General features: G+C 39.2%; 1 protein-coding gene across 1 annotated transcript; it reads right to left on the reverse strand.

Annotated features, from left to right (window-relative positions):
- Positions 1 to 1,985: 1,985 nt before the first annotated feature.
- Positions 1,986 to 19,962, reverse strand: NMBR (neuromedin B receptor). Its single transcript, XM_009688941.2, has 3 exons — positions 19,547 to 19,962; positions 4,883 to 5,231; positions 1,986 to 2,695 (listed from the first exon to the last, which is right to left on the reverse strand). Exons 1-3 carry the CDS (start codon positions 19,960 to 19,962, stop codon positions 2,294 to 2,296), a joined length of 1,167 nt encoding a protein of 388 aa, XP_009687236.2. The 3' UTR covers positions 1,986 to 2,293.
- Positions 19,963 to 21,838: the final 1,876 nt, after the last annotated feature.

Raw genomic sequence — 21,838 nt, forward strand, 5'->3', positions numbered from 1 at the left:
GCTGTAGCATGCAGTTCTGCCAGAAGGCGGACTCATACTGTCCATAGCACACACAGCAGCTTAAGACATTGAGTGAAAAGAGTATAATTCAAGCATCACATCTACTATAAAGTAGATAATTTTTCTTTTAGTATGGTACCCATATCATCTGGTAACATCCACATGAAAATAAGATGAACTGCAAGGTCCTATGAAATTTTATGTTGTGCAGAGAGACTGCCAAACAAATTGAGAAGTATGCAGCCAAAAACAAATAAAAAGGAAATAAAAAGGAAACTTGATCACAGTCAGTGATCACCACAGAGAATTGAGAAAGGAAGGCTTTAAGAATTTATGTTTTGTGAGAGCAAAATATCTGGGGCTAAAATAGATGCGTGACTAACCAGAGCAAAGGAATCCAAGACTTTGGCTAGTATCCAGGAATTAGTTGCATAAAACTAAAGGGAAGTTCTGAGAGCATATGAGCTCACATAAAATTAAGGCATGGAGTGAGAGAATAATAGGAGAAATGGAGAAAAAGGAGGATAAGGCAGTATCAGACTGTGAAGAATGGCAGTTTCCTGAATTACTCCTGCCAGATTTACAAAATCATGTCAGCCTACCCCATAATGTAAAGTATCTCAAGCAGCCATTGAAGCCATCAAGCCATTGCAGTCAGCTTGGCCAGGCGGTATTAAGCTGATCTACACTTCACTTAGTCATTTAAACGCTTTGCACAGCTTTAACTAGATCACATACATGCCACAGGTCTTACCAGCTAGACAACGCTGACTGACATTCAGACCTTCAACTTGTTATTTTCTGTGTTGAATACTAAAGATTTTAAAATCCCTTTTTTAGGCAGCCCAGCCTGAATTTTCAGAAGTGCATAGTCAGTTTATGCACCAGGGCCCTCAGTAAAAAAAATTGTATTTTCAGGAGATTTTCAGAAGTACTTAGGCTTTGTCTATACTGGTAAACGCTATATGCAAGAGGAGTGCTGGTGCTGTGTAACCAAAGTCCAACGACCCAAGTTTCATCACTGCAGACTTATTTCAGACTAGAGCTTGTCTTGTCCCATGGGCTAAATGATCATGAGTGGTCAGAGTACATTAGATGTGTTCTCAGCTGCATCCTTCAGTTTGTTTTCATTTGACAGTCTGGGTTCTGTGCTCTGAGACTGCTCTGAGATGCAAACTGAAACCCAGTAAGAGAGGATGACAGGGACCTTTGCTTCCAAGGAGCACCTCTGGTCCCAGCTCATACACTACTACAGACGTGCACTTGGGCACCTAACTTTCAGGACATAAGTATCCTAAATTAAGACTTGTTTCCTAAGTCTCTAAATAACCTTACCATTTAGTTAGTTAGTTTATGGTAGCTATAGGAAGCTTTGCTACAGATCCTCTTTGAAAAAGCCACTTGGAACTTGACCATCCTCAATGTTCATCCATCCCATTACACTTACCGTCATTTTAGCTGTGTAGTGATATCAGCAAGATCAGTTAGTAGTATCAAATCATAGTAGTAGCGTGTCGACCAGTATACTCTCTAACACAACAGTGCTGCAAACTTAAAAAATCAGAGAAAGAAGTTTTCAATTACTAAATTCTAGAAAACCTGCATGTTCCACACATTTTTATTTTATTTGAGTGGTTAATCTTGAAAGAGAATGTAATTTTAGCAGATAAATTTATCATCTCTAAACAACAAACAGAACCTCCAAAAATTAAATACTTATCTGGAATAAATTTCTGTAGTGAACAAAACAAGGCAAATATAAGTGACTGGAAGATATCACCTTCAATCCTTTAATATTTTTATCCTAATCTAGAATATATGTCTTCAAATGACTCCTTAATTGGTTCAAATAATGCTTACCGGTCTTAATGAACAATGCTTGTACAAAGAGCATAGCTAAAAATCATGCAGAATCTATTAGAATAAAACATGAGTTTGGATCAGTATTCATTTAAAAGTACATATTTTCCAGATACAGAAAATCTATCCTTTTTAAAAGAGCCTTAGAACCGTTATACTAATAGTCACACCATTATTTTATTTTCTTGTATGTTAAATCTATGTTAGCATCTTCTGTGAGGAATAATTTGAAGGCAATCAGTTCAGCTTTCTCAATAAAATACACATTTCACTTCTTTCTAAAAGTAAGAGTAGATATGAAAGAAACTCAGAAAGATTGTAACAGATCCTCTGTCCTGAGGACCAGAGGGCCTAAGTTTATTGAAAGAGCCAAAAGCGAGTTACACACCACAAAGAAAAAGCTCAAATCTGTTCCCAGGTTGCACCTATTAAATCATAATGACATTTCTTGTTTGAAGTTGTGCCCATTCAGGAGTGTCATGCTAGTCACTGTGTTCCTGTTATTGCTTTTCAGGGAAGTCATTTGAATGGCAGAAGAGTTGCGCAAGTAACTGGCAGATCTCTGTTGCTGAGATTTCCTCCCGCAGCAAAGCTGGCTGTTGAAATGTCTTCTAAAACTCTCACTGAGCAAATAGAGTGCAAATGGGTTGACACAAGAGTTGCAGAAGCTTAGGACTCGGGCCACTAGGGTGATGACCATATGTCCTATCGACGAATCAATCTCATTGTGATTAAAGGATCGGTACATGTATAGCACATGGTTAGGAAACCAACAGATAGCAAAGAAGCCAACAAAAACGAGAACTATTTTTGCCAGACGTTTACGAGTTTCCATCTAAAAAGATGAAGAAAACCCAAATGAATAACAATGAATAGAACTAATTCACATAACAGACTTAATTAAAACATGTAGCATTTCAATGTACATTAACCCTAAGAATGATCTTAGATAAGACCATTAAAATTACTTCCTTCTGGGACTGAATTACTTTTTCTATCTCACTTACTTTCATTTCCCAGTTTTAGTTTACTTACAGTGAAAGACCCTAGCTGTTTGCAGTTACAGAAGGTTGCTCTTTCTCTGTAATATACAAATAAGTGTAGCAAGAGCGATTCATGTTCCAGGTATACATTGGCTTTTAGCCTGAAGGAACGCGCCAAAGGATGCCATGAAATATAAACGCTTCTAATGGAATCTCAGTGCTTGGCTTGAAACTTGGCCTTAGTTAGAAAGTTATTTAGAAACTGAGGGCTTTGTGATATAGAGACATTTTTAGTCTGACACCTAGAGTGTTAGCCATAAGGTGGTACTTAGATCTCATTTTGCCTGAAATGCCTCATCTTGCACCTCTCTCCTAGGAAAACTATCAGACAGGTATATTGCAAAGCCTGGGGCGTCTTAATTCCATGGTAAGGTAAAAGGCTTGGTCAAGCATTAACAATGAGATGAAAGAAATGTGCCTTCATTGCATTGCTAAAGTATAATTGGATTACAGTGTAGATATTTGGAGTGACTGAAGTGTTGAGAGGAAATCGCTTGCCGTCGATTTTAAACTCAAAAAATCAGCAGGGTTTCAAAATCTGTGAAATAAATTTAAGGAAATATAGTTTTCTCAGCTCCATTTAAACCAGAACCAGTGGGTTTCAGAAAATATGGGGAAATTGGATATAAACTCTAGAATTCTAATTTGGTAGGATTGCACTGGGCCAGATTGCAAAGGCAGACTAAAAGGTATGGTGTGAATATTACAGTTCCACGCTATTGCCTAAGGAAACTTAAGTCAATAGCAATAATCTGAATTTGCTTCCTCTTGCTGGGAGATTCTTCTACCCTTCCGAGTCTCATAGATTAGCCAAAAAAGTTAAGTAAAATGAAAAAATGTGTTCTTATTTTGAAAATACATGTGGTTTCACAAATGTAACATAAATTAAACATTGTTTCCATCCTGAGAGTTCAGCCAAAAGACTCCCTGTATTTCACAGGAAGATAAAATAGTCCATGAAGTGCTAATATATATATTTTTTTGACAAGAAACAGGCTAGAGTGGAAATGAAATGCCGAGTAAAAAGGACACAGGGGAATGTAGCCGTTCTTTTAAAAGAGTGTGTACAGTCTATATATGCAAAGAGGTTTCACTGAGTGTTAAGGTGTTTTGTAAAACTTTGGCAGAGAAAACCCTTCCAAATTGTTTTAATGGGCATAAGGCTTTTTTCTCTATCAATATTAATGTTTCTGTAAAGTGGCTGAGACACTTTCACTACGAAAGCTTTTGTCTGTAAATAAATGTTTCTATTAACAGCCTGCTGCTCTCTTATGGCTTGATGTGCCTTATATTGGAGCTGCTTCCTAAAATGTTTTTGTCAAAGGTATGCAGAATCTAAACTGAGAGATCTATGGCATCTATAATAAAAAGGGCATTAAGAAAACTGTAATTGAGTTCAGGATTGTATCCAAGAAAGGTCTACTCAGAAAGCCACAAAAAAATCTACTCATGCTCAGTGTTCATATTTCCAGCACTCCTTGGTCTGAGAAGAACCTCCAGTCACGTAAGAAGATTTTTTCTTGCCTGTCAGTCTTTCCATTTCCAAGCACAGATATAATAGGGAGAATTCTCAAAAAGTTCATGTAAGATTTCTTCCCAAAAGGACTGCATATAGAGAGAGCCATCAGGAGTTACCACAAAAAATGTTTTTCCTTGGTAAGAACACAAGTGCTGGTTACATTAGCATATACAAACATATATACCAATCCCACTTCCCATTTTCTGTAGGAATATTCATTAATATTGAATTTAAATTTTTTCCTTGCTCATATTAATTTACATACTGGGTTTAACACTTGAATAATAGTGAAAACAGTGTAGATTTTTCAGATAATCCTAGGCTTAGCTGATGCACGGGGAAAATCTGAACTAATCCTCTGAGAAATCCGACAATTAGGATTTTATAGTTTTCATACTTTCATTTCTAAGTGTACACAGTATACAAATCTTCACCAGGAAGTAAAAAGCAAATTGCTTACCTGTCTTTTGGAATGTTCACTGTATTCTCCAGGGATGTTGTGAGCACTTTTTATTAAAGTCTTTGCAATATGATAGTAGTAGATACTAATAATGGAAAGAGGGATAAGGAAATACACTAAGAAAATCAGCACAGAATGGATCTTTGGGTGTATGTCATTCGTCATGGGGTATGGTATGCATGCTGTGAAAGTGGCATTGTCCCTGTCATAGATGTGGGCCAGTTCGGAGAAGACTGCTTCAGGAACTGCCAGGAGCATGGAGATTATCCAAATGGCAACGGCTTTAACACAGGTCCATAGCACTGCACTAGATGTTTGGATGTCCATGGGATTTACAATTGCTTTGTACCTGAAATTGATGAAAATACAATATTGATAAATTGAAAGGTATCATCTCAAACTCAACATGGGATGCTGAAGGCCACTTCATACTTTTGAGCAGGGCTTTGGTTGGGCTTGGTTGGGCTTTGTGTAGGTCAAGGCCACTTTCTTACTTACATATTTCGTTCTTATTTGAAATGTCAAGGTTTTTTAACTCTATCTCTAATTGCGTTCTCCAAATCTCTGACTTAATTTGTGTATGTGCTCATCAGAAATGGCAACAGGAGTCCTGAATACCACCTGTGACAGTAGGTGCCAGCCAGGGGAAAATGTGGAAGCAGCCATGACCCCCTGTTTTCTTCCCTAAATCCTCTCAGTAAATCCCCAAATCCATGCCCTACCTCCATATTTCAAACTCACTGTCATGCCAGCACATTCATCCTAGAGTTCACTTTCTTCATCAGCTCCCACAGCCCAGTACTCCCTCCTCCCTGTCACATCTTCCCTACGTGCAGACTCAGTCCCACCTCACCAGCCCCGACCTGGGAGTATAGGACAGAAATCAGCTAGTTAGCATTAACTAGTCAGACTAGTACTAACTGCTTCTATGGAGGCTCCTGCCTTTCCACCTCAGCGTCTCCGTATACACAGATTTACTGTTCAGGCTCTAATGTCTGGAATATAAGCATCTTTATAAAGTCTGGCAGGAATGGCCTGTGCAGAAGTATTAAACTCTTAAATAAAGTAAACATTTCCACATAAATAGTTGGAAGCTGCTGCTGTATACTGCATTTGGGGAAACTGTCCCATAATATATAATTATATACAAACCTTTATAGAACTGACAAATTCATAAGCAGTGCAAATTCATAAGCAGCAGCAAACATTTAGAACAACGAGTAGAAGCTGGGCAAGAGTTCTTCTGCATAACATTTTTGCTCCAGAACTTGGTATAAAGTAAGAATTCCCACAGGAAAAAGTCCGTTTAAAGAGGTTAAATAGACTTTTGAGAAAAATATTTCAAAGCTATTTGAATGTTTTGTTTAGATTTTTTAATTCTGATTTTGAACAACTTTCTTTCAAAATGTAGATTTATTATATTTTAATATTTATATCTTAAACTTATGAACATTGAATCTAAGCTGTGGTATTTTGGAAGGCTGCTTAATCTGATGTTGTTTCTTTGCCCCTTCAAATTTTTTTTCAGTTCTCATCTGACACAGGGTATTATTTTTTTCCTGAAATGGCAGAAGTTTATCAAAATGAGAAAATGATTTATCTTTAACCACTAAAGAAAAGTTTAATAGGGAGAAGGAGATTGAGAGATATTCTAATAGTATGGACAGATATCTAAATAGATAGCAGGGGTTGGGTTATGGCTAAGTGTAATATTGCTGCTCAAGGGAATGCTAAGAAATGGAGTTGCGATCCCAAATACCCTTTATGGCTAATTTTCAGGTCCGAACAGTCACTTCATAACCCCTCAACACCAGGAGCAGGTGTTTGAGGAGCTGCAGTTAAAAAAAAAAAAACAACTATATCCCCATGCAGCAACTCGTGAGTTTGCTGGAACCCAAGGGTGGAATTGGCTCTGCCATGGAAATATCTAGAGCAGAGTACTGTCTTGTTACACTCAAAAACTTTTCTTCAGAGAATATTTAAGTTAAAATTGTCTTGCAACTTTCCTTTCTCAGGGCAGTGATAACCTATCTTTAAGATCCGAAGAGAATTATTTACAGTTTCTACAGAATTAGCTATATGTAATCCTTGAGAACTAAAGAGCTCAAAATAATTGTTATCTGTGTTCATATTCCCTCTGCATTCAAAGAGAGGATTTTTACTGTGCTTCATCCAAATCATCGAGTAGAAAATTAAACTGCCTCTGATAATTTATGTTTACCATTTCTTCAAACACACAGTGAGAAGTTCCCTGGACACCAAGGAGTAATAGAAATATTTTATATTTTTGTGGCTAGGATAGAAGCTTCTACAAAAAACATGAAGGCTCCCCAGCATAAACTGTGACCTTGTTAGTCAATAATTTGTTTCCTATTGATGTCTGCCTTGATTTCATTACATAAAGACAGATCATCTATTTCATTTCATTCAATTGAGGTGACGTCAAGTCCTCACATCTGTTAATTTCTTTAAAACTTTACACTTTAGAGTTGGTTTGGGGATCTTTGTTAGGGGGTGGATAAATATCGTGTGTTGTATTAACCAAACTTCTTTTTCCTCTGTTTTCTCTTGGCAGTGTTTCAAATTATTTTTATCATAGTCCTATTACCTCAGACAGTGACTGTGTCAAAATTCACTGCTTAAGCAACATTTGGTCTGGCTGATATCCAAATGGAAGACCTTTTCAGAAGCCCTTACATTACTAGCAAAATGGCAAATATTTGTGTTTCAGTACATACTACTGTTTCAGTAAATAGCATGATTTCCCCCTGAGCTGATTTCAGGTTGAAGACATTGAAGCAGAGGGCTATTTTTTTTACAAACACAGGCAGGTCAAGCACAGAAAACCTCTTCTTTAATCATATCTCTCAAAATTCTGTTTGTTACTTCAACTGACTACAATGTGGTACCCTTTTTCGTAGGGCTGAGCCCTGTTCAGTACTGTGTCAAGAAGAGGTACTAAATACTTTACAAAATCTGTCATGTTGTTTATATCTATGAAAAGACATAGAGTAGAAAGACACAGGTTACAGATAAAATCAAGTGTAAATAGAGTGAGATTAGAAGTGTTCCACAAATGAATACCCAGCCTCTTCCTTTGTATAGAACCAGGGTAAGGGTAAAACATACCACCAGCTATTTAAAAGACAAAGTGCATATTTTCTATAAATAAAATAACAGTGGTAAGTCAAAGTAAGGGAGCAAATTATTTAGTCAAATTAGTGAGCAAAATCCATCTTCTCCTTAACTTCACAGATGAAAAGAGAAAATTATAGGTTGCTATGAAGATCAGGAAATAATTATAAATATGCATTTGGTTTTAATTGAAAGTCTTCATGTAAATTCTGTCTTCCTACATCCTCTATCATTATCACTGCTGACAAAGGCATCCCAACTCAGGAAATATTTTTATAATAAGTTTCCTTTCTTTAGAGCTGCGGTTTCTGCCAACAGACACATGCACAAACTTGCAGATATTGATTTTGTTTATATAGCCTACTGTCATTACAAAGCAGTCTCCACACATCCATGTAATTCAAAAAGTTCCTAAAGGAAAGAAAGAGTATCTTCATTCAGCAGAGATATAGTTTGTTGCTACACTGTAAACCCCAGTATTCCTTATCTACCCCTCCACATATTTTATTTTCAAAGGCCTTTAAAAATATATTTCTCCGCTCCCAATAAGTATGGAAAACTCTGCTCCTGTCTTTGCTGAGTCCATAATGCCACTCCCCTTCCCACAGACTTGACTTCCAAAGAAGTCATGCTTCCTCCTAAGCTGTCCCTCCATCGCAATGCTGCCTCTTTTTCTAGGGTACTGAACTGTGATGTCTTTCAAAAACAAATGAAAATAAAGCAAAAGGAAATCCAGAATAACTAAACAATATTTAGGCAGCACTGGATTAGAATTACAACCTACCATCTTAATCTCAATATTTCCCTGTACTCTTTTGACTGCATCTGCTGTTGTCTCACTTAAAAACTCTCTAGGTCATGGACATTCCTCTTGTTTATGACAGTACGCCACCTACCACAATTATGATCATCATTTATCACCCAGTTTGCTATGTGTCCACACAATGCAAATTAAACAAACCACAATAAAGTGCCCTGGGCTGTTCTGAGTACTACAAGGATACATACTTAAAGTAGATCTTGTGATGGAGTATGTTTACACGCTGCCCCTCTATTTCTTCACAGCTAGATTAGATCATTTACTTAGAAAGCCATCAGGTCTACTAGCCTCAAGCTTTCCGATGTTCTTCAATCGTCTGGAGGAGCTGGTTTCAAGACAGCACAGAATAGCAAACCAAAAAATATTCTTCCATCCATCCACGACATTTCTTTTCATTCTGGTTTCCGAAGCATAGGTCTGCTTCATGCAGCAGCAGCCTAAGGAAACGTTTGTCTAAGAATGCAATGCCGGAACTTTCCCAGTGTTTCTACCACTGAGATAATTGACATATGCAGGCCCTGAATTCACACTAGGACAGGTAGAGGGAGTTTAGCTGAAATCATGACCCCTTATCTAATTTTCCAGGAAAATGTTTGTAATACCAGCATATGAATACGATAGACAGAAAGAGTGATTTTCTTATCAGTCTCTAAAAAAAACTCATTTAAGTTTCACTTTCTGCAGACAAAGTCTGTCAATCTGACAGAGACGATGAAAACCACAGGTTCTGCAGTTTTCCAGAAACTTCAGCCTTCAAATTATTAATGAAGAACAGTGTTTAGTCTAGAATAGAGAATAACAGATTCATTTCCCTTTTATCAAAAGCAAAGACGTAAACATCAGTAAACTCCTCTAGTAAATTTAGATGATTGAGTCCAGTGTCCAGTATTAACAGGAAATACATATTTTAGCCCTTGCCAGGGACCTAATTCTAGCAGAGTGCATCCATATTACTCTGATTTATCTTGAGTTTTGTTTTAATACTGGAGCTGAAGAGGAGAGGTTGGTAGCATGGCTGTATTATAAAGCTTCTGATGTCTCTGTGTTGCAGTGCTGCTTTTCTGCATTCTAGAGTCGTTTATCAAGATCATATCCATAATAGCTGTTATTATGTCATTGCATTAAGATTTCAAACACAGAAAGATATCGTTTAGTCTGACAATGTAAAGGGATCAAAATATATCTACTTATCAAGCATGGAAGCACGGCTTTCTGGTCAATATTTGTTAAAAATATTAATACAGTGTTGAGTTGTCATCCACATCACTGAACTAGAATGAAATTTCAGATAGGGCCAAATCCCTTTTTCCTTATATGGGTAGTTCTGTTAACTCAGCTCCAGTTGCATCATTAAGAGAAGAACAAATTATCTAGTTGAGAAGAATGAAAAATCATTCGATGTCCAGTGTTCTGGGAAATTCTTTCAAAGTACACAAAAAGGCTGAGGTTGTCATTTACAACATATTTATAATTAGTTTATTTTTTAATATTCTTGCAATTTAAGACGGATTTCTTAGAATCTTTATCATTAGTCCCAACGTTTTTGTTCTGTGCTTATTTCTTCACTGCAGAGAATTGTATTCACCAGCAATGAGCATATCAGAGGTCTGATAGCTCAATATAATGAGCAGTGTTTGAAATGAAGATTAGCAGACTATGTGTAAACACAATTAAACTGAATGCCAATAGCATATGTTCTGTGCTTCTTAGGAGGAAAATATTAAGATTTTCCTGAGGGAATAAGTTTTCCACTTTAAAGAAATATGCCCTGTTCATTCAGAAACTATGAATAATACTTAAAAAAAAAAAGGTCTAATTTAGTCTTTTGTATGATTTCTCCGCTCTGGGAAGAATCAATACAAAAGTTCCCCAGGTTTTTTTTTCATATTAAATATATTCCCTGTCCCATCCATCCAGCATTTCAGAGGACAGTGGAGATTTTTCTCTGCATTTCTCCTTTTCATTAGCGCTTCTTTTGCTGCCCCTTTCTCTTGCTGTGCTGTATGAGGTGTCACATTAGTTAACCACGTTTCTTGTAAGCTAGTACAAACCTTGCAAGGCTACTTCACTGCCTGCAGTCTGCCTTTTTACTGCTACTTGTAAACGTCCATTCACTTATTACTGCACTAGTTTAAAGGACCACCATTCATTTTTTCAGTTCTCTTCCTGAAGACAGTGACTCCTATTTAGAAGAGTTAGTATTCTCAATAGATTTATGTTTAAATTTGGTTATATACAGAGGGTCACTGATAAGCATATTTTTACATATTATTAAGATGGTCATATATATCTGCATAAATTCTTTTCAGTGGTGCTGCAGTTTCTATAAGCTACTGGTTGCTATGAAGGGAGAAAAATTAAAAAAAAAAACTAAGACACAGATTTAATAAAGAACTTACTTAGGTTACATCTATATTAGTAAACTAAACAGAGTCAGAGCCTGGTCTTTAGCTTGGAGGCCAGGTGGCATAGGCTCGACACCCAAACCCATTAAACTCTCTTATGCCCCCATACAAGATCATCACATCCAAACAAAATAGGCTTTATACACTTCTGCTGGGAATCACCCCTGGCCTGTGTTTATTCCTGAACCATACCTAGAAAATTTTTAGGAGAATATTGATTGGCTCAAGTCAAAACTACACCGTGGACTGCTCTAACAATTCGACAAGCAATTGACTTCCAGTGCCCACGTCTATTTTTTGGCACTGCTAAATATGTACGCATGTGTGTACATGTATACGTGTGTATATACTTACATACATATATATACATACCTACATATATATATACACATATATATAGCAAAAACCATAGACTTTTAGGTGTCTGATCCCAAGAAGCCCACCCAGAAAGCTTTGCTCAATGGCTGGCCTACTCTGGCCCACTATGCACTTCCTTGACTTCAGAATTACGCAAGTAGTTCTATTTCCTCTTCTGTCTATGCCCAGAGCTCTCCTGACTGGACTGTCTCAGTTTGCATCCAGGCTTCATTGTGATCCTGATCATACTGATAAAATACCTGAATAAAGAAGATCAGTTCCCACCTCATAAAAACAAGAGTGCTGGAGCAGAAGGTCAATAAGAGATATCAGTTACGGAAATTCAAGTACCTGGAAGCAGAAAACCACATCTCATAAAATGCCTACTGGCAGTTTACCCTTATTAAACTATTACTGTTACAAAACCATTCCTCCTGTTTCCTTAATTAATTCAGTAATAGCCCATGTCTATAGCAGATAAAATTACTATTGAGGAGAATATTACACGGTCAGCTGATTTTTAGAAATGTTATAAGCCAGGAAGAATTAAATAACCAAATCTCTATTAATATAACTGAAACAGAGTTAGATTTACCAGGTGAGAATCTAGACACAGAATCTTAATTTCTGAGTTGTAAAAGCTGCAACTTCATTTATTTTATCATCTAGGATGCTCAACTTCCTGTCACTTTTAAACTTGTTTCCAGTTCCATTTCATTTGCAACTCTGTTGAAATTTTGCAATGAAATCAGTGTGGATGAAGAATACACAATGGTAAAAAAGGAGCATTAAAAAATTGAAGATGAAAAAGTTAATATAACAATCTTCATAAACCGAACAATCAAACATGGAGCCCTTGTGGCCAAGAAGGCCAATGGTATCCTGGGGTGCATTAGGAAGAGTGTTGTCAGCAGGTCAAGGGAGGGGATCCTCCCTCTCTGCTCAGCCCAGGTGAGGCCACATCTGGAGTACTGTGTCCGTCTGGTTCTGGGCTCCCCAGTACAAGAGAGACATGAAGCTACTGAAGGGAGTCCGGTGGAGGGCTGAACACAAAGGCTTAACAGATGCTTATGTTTGCATAAAGTTACAGAATAGGATAAACACATAGGATAAACATCATTAACCTAACTTGGGAGGAAAAAGATATTTGCCGATAAATCATTTTCAACTACGTAAATATGTCTCAAGAGGAACTTTTCCAACAGCTGATTTGAATTGCAAGACTTAGACAAACTTAATCTAGCATAGGTAATTCTTGAATTTACTCTAGACATAAAATTTCTCCTGAGATTTTTTTTTATTTTTCTCATCCCCTTTTTCTTTCTGGAATATTTTTCATCACAATCCATTGAGCTGGATGGAATGGTTATAAACAACCTAGAACATTTTAGAGGGGACACATTTCACTATATCAATAATATGAAGTTATATGGGTAACTAACTTGACAAAAAATACTACTCCTACTTCTGGGAAAAGTTCAACCTACTGACAGCAAGCAGACAACTGAACTAAGTTTATTTATGCAGCAAGGCAGAGAAGAGATAGTAGCATAATACAAGCAAATCCCAGCTATCTCTTTACAATTGATTGTATCTGAAAAATGAATGCTAGTTCTCTTGAATGGTAGTCCAGGCTTCTCATGAGAGCATGAGACTCCCCCTTTGCTGAGGGCAGAAATCTTGCTCCCGTGCTTGTATTATGGAACCCCCAAAGGCAAGCAAGTAATTATAAGCTGCATAACTTGGAGCACCACTCTCAACATGTTGATTGTAAAAAATTAAACTATCCTTCTTCACAATTGCTTGTGTATGTGAGGTAATGTCTGGGAGCTTCCAAGAAAAGAGGGTATGCCTGGCCCTGCCCATTAGGAGTCTTGCTGGTGTGTAAACACACAGAGGGTGCAGCGCACTCCGAAGGGCAGAGCTCCAGCAATGACAATCACCTTGCTGCGACTGGGGCTATACTGTTTCCTCTTCCTATGACGGCTGGATGAGAAACTTCCCATATGCCTTGTCACCCTCATTCTAAGCAGCTGAGCTGGGAGGGCTTTCTTCTTTATACACTCTTTATATCCCTATATCATGACACTGAGCTAGGTATTAAACATAAGAAAAAAAATTTAAACACAAAAAGAAGCTTTTTTGCTGTAAGGGTGATCAAATACTGGAAAAGGTTGTCTAGAGAGGTTGCGGAGTCTCCTTTGTTGGAGACATTCAAAACCCAGTTGGGTACAGTCTTGCACAACCAGCTCTAGTTGGCCCTGCTCTGAGCAGGGGGCTGGGACTAGATGATCTCCAGAGGTCCCTTCCCACTCCTTCCCACAGCAACTTTGTGATTCTGTGATTCAACGGTTTTGCATCACACCATTCTCCATTGGATCAAAATGTTTCAATTTTGTGCAAAAAACCTTGCTGATTCCTACTACTACATAGGCTACATGTTGCTTCCTGCTAGTTCGTGTAGCCTCTCAAGACAGAGCCGTGTAGCCAGAATAAGATTCTTGGCATGACAGGCTGAGCAAAGAGCCGTAACCCAACCCTGTAGTTCCCCTGCATAACATAATGTTATCAAATGACCAAATAACAAAATGAATAGTGTAAATTAGCTGTTTCAAAAGACATTTGAGGACTTGGGGCTCTACTAATATATTTTGATCCCTACAAAATATGTCATAGTTTCAACAAAGGTGTTCTGGCAAGCCTTATTTTGTGAGTCAAGTTTGCACATGTAAATTAAAGGACTATCTGAAAAAAATGTGAGAGACTGGAAGAACACAAACCTTTCCCAACATCTCTTGGCTTTATTTTGCTTTGCATGCTATCACATAATTGCAGCCACTCTTCTACCACCTTTGGTGAGAGAAAAGTTCTGGTCATAATTTTTTTGAATATATTTCGGTAAGTCAGTCACTCAATACATTTACCTTAAACGTTAGGTTTTCTATCATTATACTTACAGACTCCATAGTTCTACTGGCTCCATATGATATTGTTTTCCCATTTATTATATACAGTTAGGCCCCTATTTTCCTTTTATTCATATATTCTTGCATTTTACCTTTGATTATTTTTTCTTTATTGCTTGATTAATCATAGATGGTTTTCAGAACGCCATTTAATGCTACTTTCCTTCTCGAGGTTTTTTTGTCCCTGAATGTTGGATGCTAGAGCTCAAAAGGAAATCATGTCCACCTTGCTGCTTTAGCTGCTCTACCTCATGTAATGAGGAATGAGGATTTTAAAGGGCCTTGATAACTATATTATTTCATCCTGAATCAGCATCTTACATACCAAAAGATGAAAATTTTAAAAGAATTCTGAAGAGAAGTAATAAATTGTCTTTATTAAAGATATTTTTGAGGACCAGAAATTCTAAAGTCACTACCCTTTTCAGACTTCTGAATGTGTTCAAACCATTTCCCTGAGTCCCTAGAAAAGTAGGAGATTGTATACACACGGGCTGAGCTAGAAACATTTTTGCTATCTGTTGTAGTCAAAAGTCAGCATGTAGATAATATATTATTAAACCCGCACCAAACTTTTCTTGAACCTCTTTACACTTTCACAATACAGAATGCAATCTTCCAAAATTAAAACAAATAAAGAACTAAAACAACAATTGGATCATACAGTTCAGCTACTCAGACCTACAGAACATACTTTTAAATGTCGCAGGCACCATATTTAGCTATTTAAGTATAAATTTAAGCTTTTAAAATACTTTGTTATTAAAATATAGAAATGGAGTGGCAGCACTACTGAAAAATAATTCTGTTACCTGGTTACTCAAGTATTCAAAGCCGTCTTTTTGTCACACATTTTAGGAGGAATATAAAGAAGATGCCATTTATTTGAATTGTAGTAGGGCCAGTTGCTGCACAGTTCAGATTCACTGTCTTCATAAGAGTGCAACATCTACTATATTTAAACCATTCATTAGAAAGAAAATTCAATCTACAAAAAGTAGCAGAATGAAATTTAATCCCTGTATTCTCACCAAAAAAAAAGAAAATGTAAACAATAGCCAAGGAGAAAGGGAGAGACTATGTGGGACAAATCTAAGGCTGTTGTAAGGAGTTGTGATTTTTAACTTCAAGGTCCATTCATTCCGGCTCTCTTGGAATTTTGTGGATACAATTGCTTTCAATCTGCATACATGATAATTCAGTGATGGCCAGAGTGTGCGCTGTGGTAGTCCTTCTTAGACTTCTGCCCCATAAGCCTCTCCAGCCACCTCTCCAAATCACAGGCTATGGGAAATCCAGGCCTCTCACTCTGAACAACACCCTGGAAACATCCTTTAATGCTAGTTCTTCACTTCTTTACACTAGAGTCCTTCCCCCGACACAAAATGGCAAGATCTCTTACCCTGAAAAGAGACTGAGGAGCCCCAAGGGCCCAGTTTATATTGTGAGCTAACTTCAAGGTCCACCGTGGATGTAAACTGGAAAAGCCTCCCTGGAGCAGTGGACAAGCTAATCTCACGGTTCGAGTCAGGCATTGTTCAGGTTAGGTTCATTCTTGACTTCTACCCTTTCTGCAGTGAGAAAGAGATGTTGGCACACCTTTTCTTCAGTTGTGTCATGTTGCAATCACTCTGGCTACACTTCTCCTCTCACCTCTTCATTTTTACCCTCCTCATCCAAGACCACATCAAGCCTTGGAATCTTCTCATTAACATCCATTAGCCCTGGCCAAGTCAACCCTGCCCAGCACCAGGAGAAGGAATCTTGGCAGGGACCCCTCTACTATTTCCTTCTCCTGCCACACCTCTGGGGGTGCTCCACCCTGTGGCCCCTTTGTTCTCTATTTTCTTGTTTTTCATGTTTTAGTTCCTCAGTTCCTTTCCTTTTTTTCATTTGTCACCCCCTATAATTATTTGTTTTTCTCTTTCTGAAATCCACCCTTTTTTTTTCTCTCTCTCTCTTTTTTTTTTTTTTTTAACCAAAGGAATATTAAGATATCTAGAGAGAGGCTAGTTCTTCTCCAATAGAGGAAAATGAACAGGAGCACTGGCCATGACGGGAAGGCATGCTGTCCTTGCACTTTTCCCATGTGGCACTGAGAGGGGATGGTTGGTTCAGCAGTTGGTTGGTTCAGTCTTCCTGCACCACCAAGCAGGAAGGAGAGGAGAGGGAGATCGTTTCCACCACACCAGCACACTTCTCTGCCCCTATCACCACCACTGCATCATATCTACTGCCACGTTGGAGCCTTCACTACCCCCACCAGTGCCACTGATCTCCCACACCGCCTGCCCTGAAGTATGCGGGGCTGCAGCTTCACAGACCCAGGGCCTGTCCCACAGGAGCCCAAGAGTGAGAAAGGCTGTTGGATAGGACCAGCAGCTAGTCCTGGGATGGGGTCAGGTGATCTCAGGAAGGTCCACTGTGTACTGCTAATTTTAATCTTAAACAGTGTACTCTCGGGAAATCTGGGAAGCACTGCTATAAATGCCCTACAATGTTCGTACACAAAATAAATAAATAAAAATAACTCAGATTATGAAGCTTCCAGATAAAAAATGGATGTTTGTCACACTGAAAGAGCTAGTGATGCTGAAAGAGACTTCTGTGACAAAAAGTCATATGAAATAAATTAAGTTTAGAAAAGATATGTATTCAACGAGTACTACATTTTCTTTCTTACAGCTTCTGTTGGCAGGCAATGATAGTTCAGCATTTATTGCCACTGAAATAATTTTTGCTACATATATCACATGCATGTAATTTTCTATGCAGAATTTTTTATAAAGAATTCAGGCAAACACACTACATAGAATACTAAAAATTGTTGCCTATTGTATCTTTTGAGTGCTTGTGCCTGTAGAACTTTAAATGGAGTTTTATTAAGTCTCTTTTCCAACTTGAAACCAAGTCTCATGGCAATAACAAGTAAAACATAGGAAAGGTTTTAATGATCATATATTAAAACTTACTTTGAGTACTCTCTGTGAAAAATGTCACTGACAAGACATTATTGTATACCAGATGGAACATGTACTGGATTATAATGGAGCCTTTTTAATGATACCATTGTTTCCCATTTGCAGTCACATGTCCTGTACTAACTTCATTTACTCAGGGATGCTATTACCCCCAGCCAGGCCTCACCTCTTCATCACCTCTTTGCTACAGGAAGCTGCCACCACTTCTCATCTGCTGACATAATTATCCATACTGTTTCCCCGTAACAGAACCTAGTCAAGATGACCCCTGTTAGGATCTGGCTACAAACTAATGTGATAAAAAACCCTCAGCCTCAAAGCCTCCTCTTCAGTTCAGCACAAATTTCTGTCGTACAAAAAACTAGAATAGAGTCCTATTCATATTCGATTAAAGCAAGAGTCCAGGCAGCTTCACCGAAAGTTGACATGGGCCATCTAGCAGAAAAGATATTGTCCACTGGAGTCAATGGTTGTTCTGCTTGAACAAAAAAGTAATGTTTTTATTCTCAGTAACTGAAAAGATAACTAGAGAGGGAAAAGAAACAGAGTTGTTCAGTCCTTACTATAACCATTTCTGATATTTGTACATAGTGTGGACTCCAAAATGCTGGAGGAATATATTTATTATAAGCTTTATTATAAGACACCATAATCACACTTCTTAACAATATCAATAGAGCGGAAAGGAAAACGTAAGATTTGCTTAGCTCTCCAAGGACGATCTGAAGTATACTTTTTAACTGAGGTAACTGGGGAGTTACAGTCACTTCAAAGTATGTTTCACAAGCTGTTCTTCAAAAAACTGAATCCATTTTCATATGTTATGAGGGCTTTACACACAAGTATTTTAGGTTCTGATTCAAATACCACTGAAATTGATGGTAACTGAATAGTACTCCTAGATGGAATCAAATGATTCACTGAACTGACTGTAAAAAAAAAAAGTTATATATTAAAGTTATACTCTGTAAAACAAGAGTTAAAAGTTTCAAGAAACCTTTGCAGTAAGCTTGAAAATATATTATCAAATTGAAGCCTTTACATAATAGGCCAGTGTAACAAATTTGTTTGGCTAAAAATCCAACAAAAGAAAATGAGACAAATCCTATGGAGAAGGAATTTAACATTTTGATTTGTCTGAAAAAAAAAAAAAGTGTTCAGATAAGGGAAGAAAGAGATCATTTAATTTAATTTAAAGTTATCAATTCCTTTGCAATACTTATCTTTCAGAGCCTGAAGCACAATCCCACAGCCATCTAGTTAATATAAATCCTTTACATATGGGATTAAGTATTTCAATTTAAATTAATTTGGAATAAAAGCTTGGGGTCTAGTGTTTTGTTTCTTCCTAAAGTGACAGATACTAGAGATGGAGGTGTTTCTTTCCATATTTTTCCCCTTTTCCATGTGTCCAGGAGAAGCTGAAATGCATAGTATGACCTAAAAGTTTAAGACTGATAATTAGAACAGAATAGTTTGGTGCTTCCAAATTCACAGTCACCTCTGGTGAGTTGTTGTCCTGGTAAGGTGCACACACATGTAAGCATGCACACATGCGCACACACTTTCTCTGCAGAAAGAAACAAACCTATTAAAAATATCTCTATGATGGGTTTGGTTTAAGCTTCTCACTGCCTATTGACTTGTCACCGTAGCTTGGCATAAATCACATTTAAGGTCTAAAATCTTCCCTTAATGAACAAGATTTCAATACATAGGCTGTTCCTGGGCCATTCCAGAGGTCCTGAAGCCAGGACTAGACCAGCCCCCCCAGCTGGTGCCCTGGAAGTCAGAGCTGTGGGTGCATCCAACTCCAGAAGCCCTTTAACTTAAGTTAGTACCAGACACGCGATCAGTCACTGAGGGAAAGAGCAGTGCAGGCAGCTCACGTGTCTGAGTGAGGATATCTTATTGGAGGGGTGCCTTACCTTTTGTGCCAGCTCCGGCCAGCCTCAGCCCAAGCCACAGAGGGCTGGGAAGGGGCAGCCCGGCTTTCTTACCTGTCAGCACTGAGGGCAGTGAGAGTGAAGACAGAGACACCAACGGAGGTGAGCTGGATGACAGGGATGAGCTTGCAGCCCACCTCCCCAAAGAGCCACTCCTCAGAGAAGTATCGGGAGGCATCCACAGGCACGCAGGTCACCAGCAGCAGTAGGTCACCAGCAGCAAGGCTGGAGATGAAGATGTTGGGCACACTCCTCATGGCACTGCTTGAGATGAAGATCTTCATGAGGGTGATGTTACCCAGTAAGCCCACGCTGATGATGAGCAGGTAGAGTGAGGGGATCACGCAGCGGATGGTGAGCATGGCTATGCCCTGTGCTGGGGGCAGCAGGACAGTATCTGGTTCCGGATGGGTGCTCCCATTTCCCCCAAGGGGCATCACTGTGAGCACAGACGGCAGCTCTGCCTCCATCCTCCAGCTCTGCACAGACCTGAGGGCTCCGATGAAAAATGCAGTGAGAAGCACTGAAAAGCTTCACCTCTTTGCAAGCGAATCAACTTTCTCTCCTTTCCTTCCTGACCTCCTTCTCCTTCCTTTTTCTCTGTCCAGTTTCCTTCTCTCAAAAATGCAGAGGAGGCAGTCTGCCGGCGCGGTAGGAGAGGGAGGGGAAGAACCCCAACTCATGCTGCTCCCTTTCAGCTCTTTCGCCAAGCCCCTTTCCTGGAGGGCGGAAAGGCGAAATCTTGAACTTTGGGGGAAGCGAACTCCATGAAGACAGCAGCAGCCCTCGGGAGCGCCTGCCCGCGGAGGCAGGGTGCAGGCAGCATCCCGGAGCCCGCCGCCGCCGCCGCCGCCGCCGCCGCCGCGGGGTGCGCGCCCGCGCAGCCGCTGGCGCTGTCCAGCAGAGCCGGTGCTGAACGTCCCGCGCAGCCGCCGGCGCGGCAGCGCCAGCTCCTCACTCCTCAGCCCCGGTTTATACCTGGTGGTGGGAGGAGCCTGCCCGGCCTCCCGCCGGCGCAAGCAGGCTTGTGCCCTCGCCCCCAGCCCCGGGCGGATCTAGCGCGAAGGGAGCTGCAAAGCCGCCCGCCTTTCCGCGGTGCCTCTGCCTCGTGTGCTCCCCCCCCACCTCCGCCGCTACCAGCGCCCAGGAGAGTCGCTGCAAAACCAGAGAGCTGTCCGCAAAGTCGGGCAGGGAGTGGGTTCACCTCGAAGAAGCGCATTTTCCAGGCACCGATCTTCGCAATTTATCCAGCTGAAAGCACTTCTCTTTGCAATACGGGGTAGCGGGTAGCAAGAGGGTGGGAGCTGAAAGGATTTCCTTTCTGTCATCTAGTTGTATGTGCTGAATAGGTCCTACTGAAAGTAATTAGCTGCTCTAAAGTTTTAGGGTTTGGTTTGTAAAGTTATATCTAACACTAGTCTCAACTAAGGAAATGGGGACAAATGATGCAATTTATCCATGCCTTACTATGTAAATGATACATGAGAATGGAGATTAACTGTCGTTTGCCTCTTCAAAGTGTAGCACTTGTCCCCAGAGTCTCTTGCTTTTCAGTGAGGTAGCATCTTTTTTCTTCTTAGTGCCTGCATATATACTTGTTTCCCAAATGGTTCCATCTGTTTCCATCAGAATCCATTAATCTAGGTACCAGTGGAAATATGCTGAAAGGGGGCAAATCTCCTCATGTTTTCAATATAAACACTTAAGGTAGAAGAAGAGTAGCATTTGTCAGAAACATTCTGTGTGGACTGTTTTTTCCCTTCCTTTTCCCAAAAGGAGGTATGTATGAGCTTGCAGTGAACTTAGTTGTTCATATTACTAAAACATTGAAGCCCTATGGGCCTATGTCAGGGGTATAGAAAAGAAAATGAACATATGGAGGACATGTTGAAGTGGAAGAAAGGGTTTGGCCGCTAAAATACCAGGAACAAAGTGCGTAACATGTGCAGTAATACATGACCTGTCCACAGCATGCTGTCTAGTGCAGGAACTGAATTGAAGACATCAGTGAATAACCTCTTATAGTCCTAAGATTATTAAATGAAAAGTATTACTGCTTCCTAAAAGTTACATTTCTCTGAATCTGTTGATTGATCTTTGTGACTCTTCTCACTTTCCTGAATATATATTTTATTGCAGTTCTGTAAATTACTGATTCATATGATGCTAATTAGTCTACTATAAAATCCAGTAAATCCCACTGGAAACAGTCAGTGTCTGCCTTAAGAAAGGCTACAGACTTCATATTTACCACTCAGCAGCTGATAGAAATTGCCATAAAGCTGGTGTTTTCCTCCACCCTGTGTTAAATTCAGCTACATTCCCTCTGAGCCAGGCTCACTATCA

The sequence above is a fragment of the Struthio camelus genome, chromosome 3 (assembly GCF_040807025.1).
Source record: "Struthio camelus isolate bStrCam1 chromosome 3, bStrCam1.hap1, whole genome shotgun sequence".
Taxonomy (NCBI): domain Eukaryota; kingdom Metazoa; phylum Chordata; class Aves; order Struthioniformes; family Struthionidae; genus Struthio; species Struthio camelus.

Bases quoted from the DNA above. Each gene is read 5' to 3' on its own strand.
- NMBR (XM_009688941.2), bottom strand. From the start codon at position 19,962: ATGGAGGCAGAGCTGCCGTCTGTGCTCACAGTGATGCCCCTTGGGGGA. The intron at 5,232-19,546 runs GTAAGAAAGCCG...CATCAATTTCAG, and splicing joins ACTGCCCTCAGTGCTGACAG to GTACAAAGCAATTGTAAATC. The intron at 2,696-4,882 runs GTAAGCAATTTG...TCATCTTTTTAG, and splicing joins GTGAACATTCCAAAAGACAG to ATGGAAACTCGTAAACGTCT.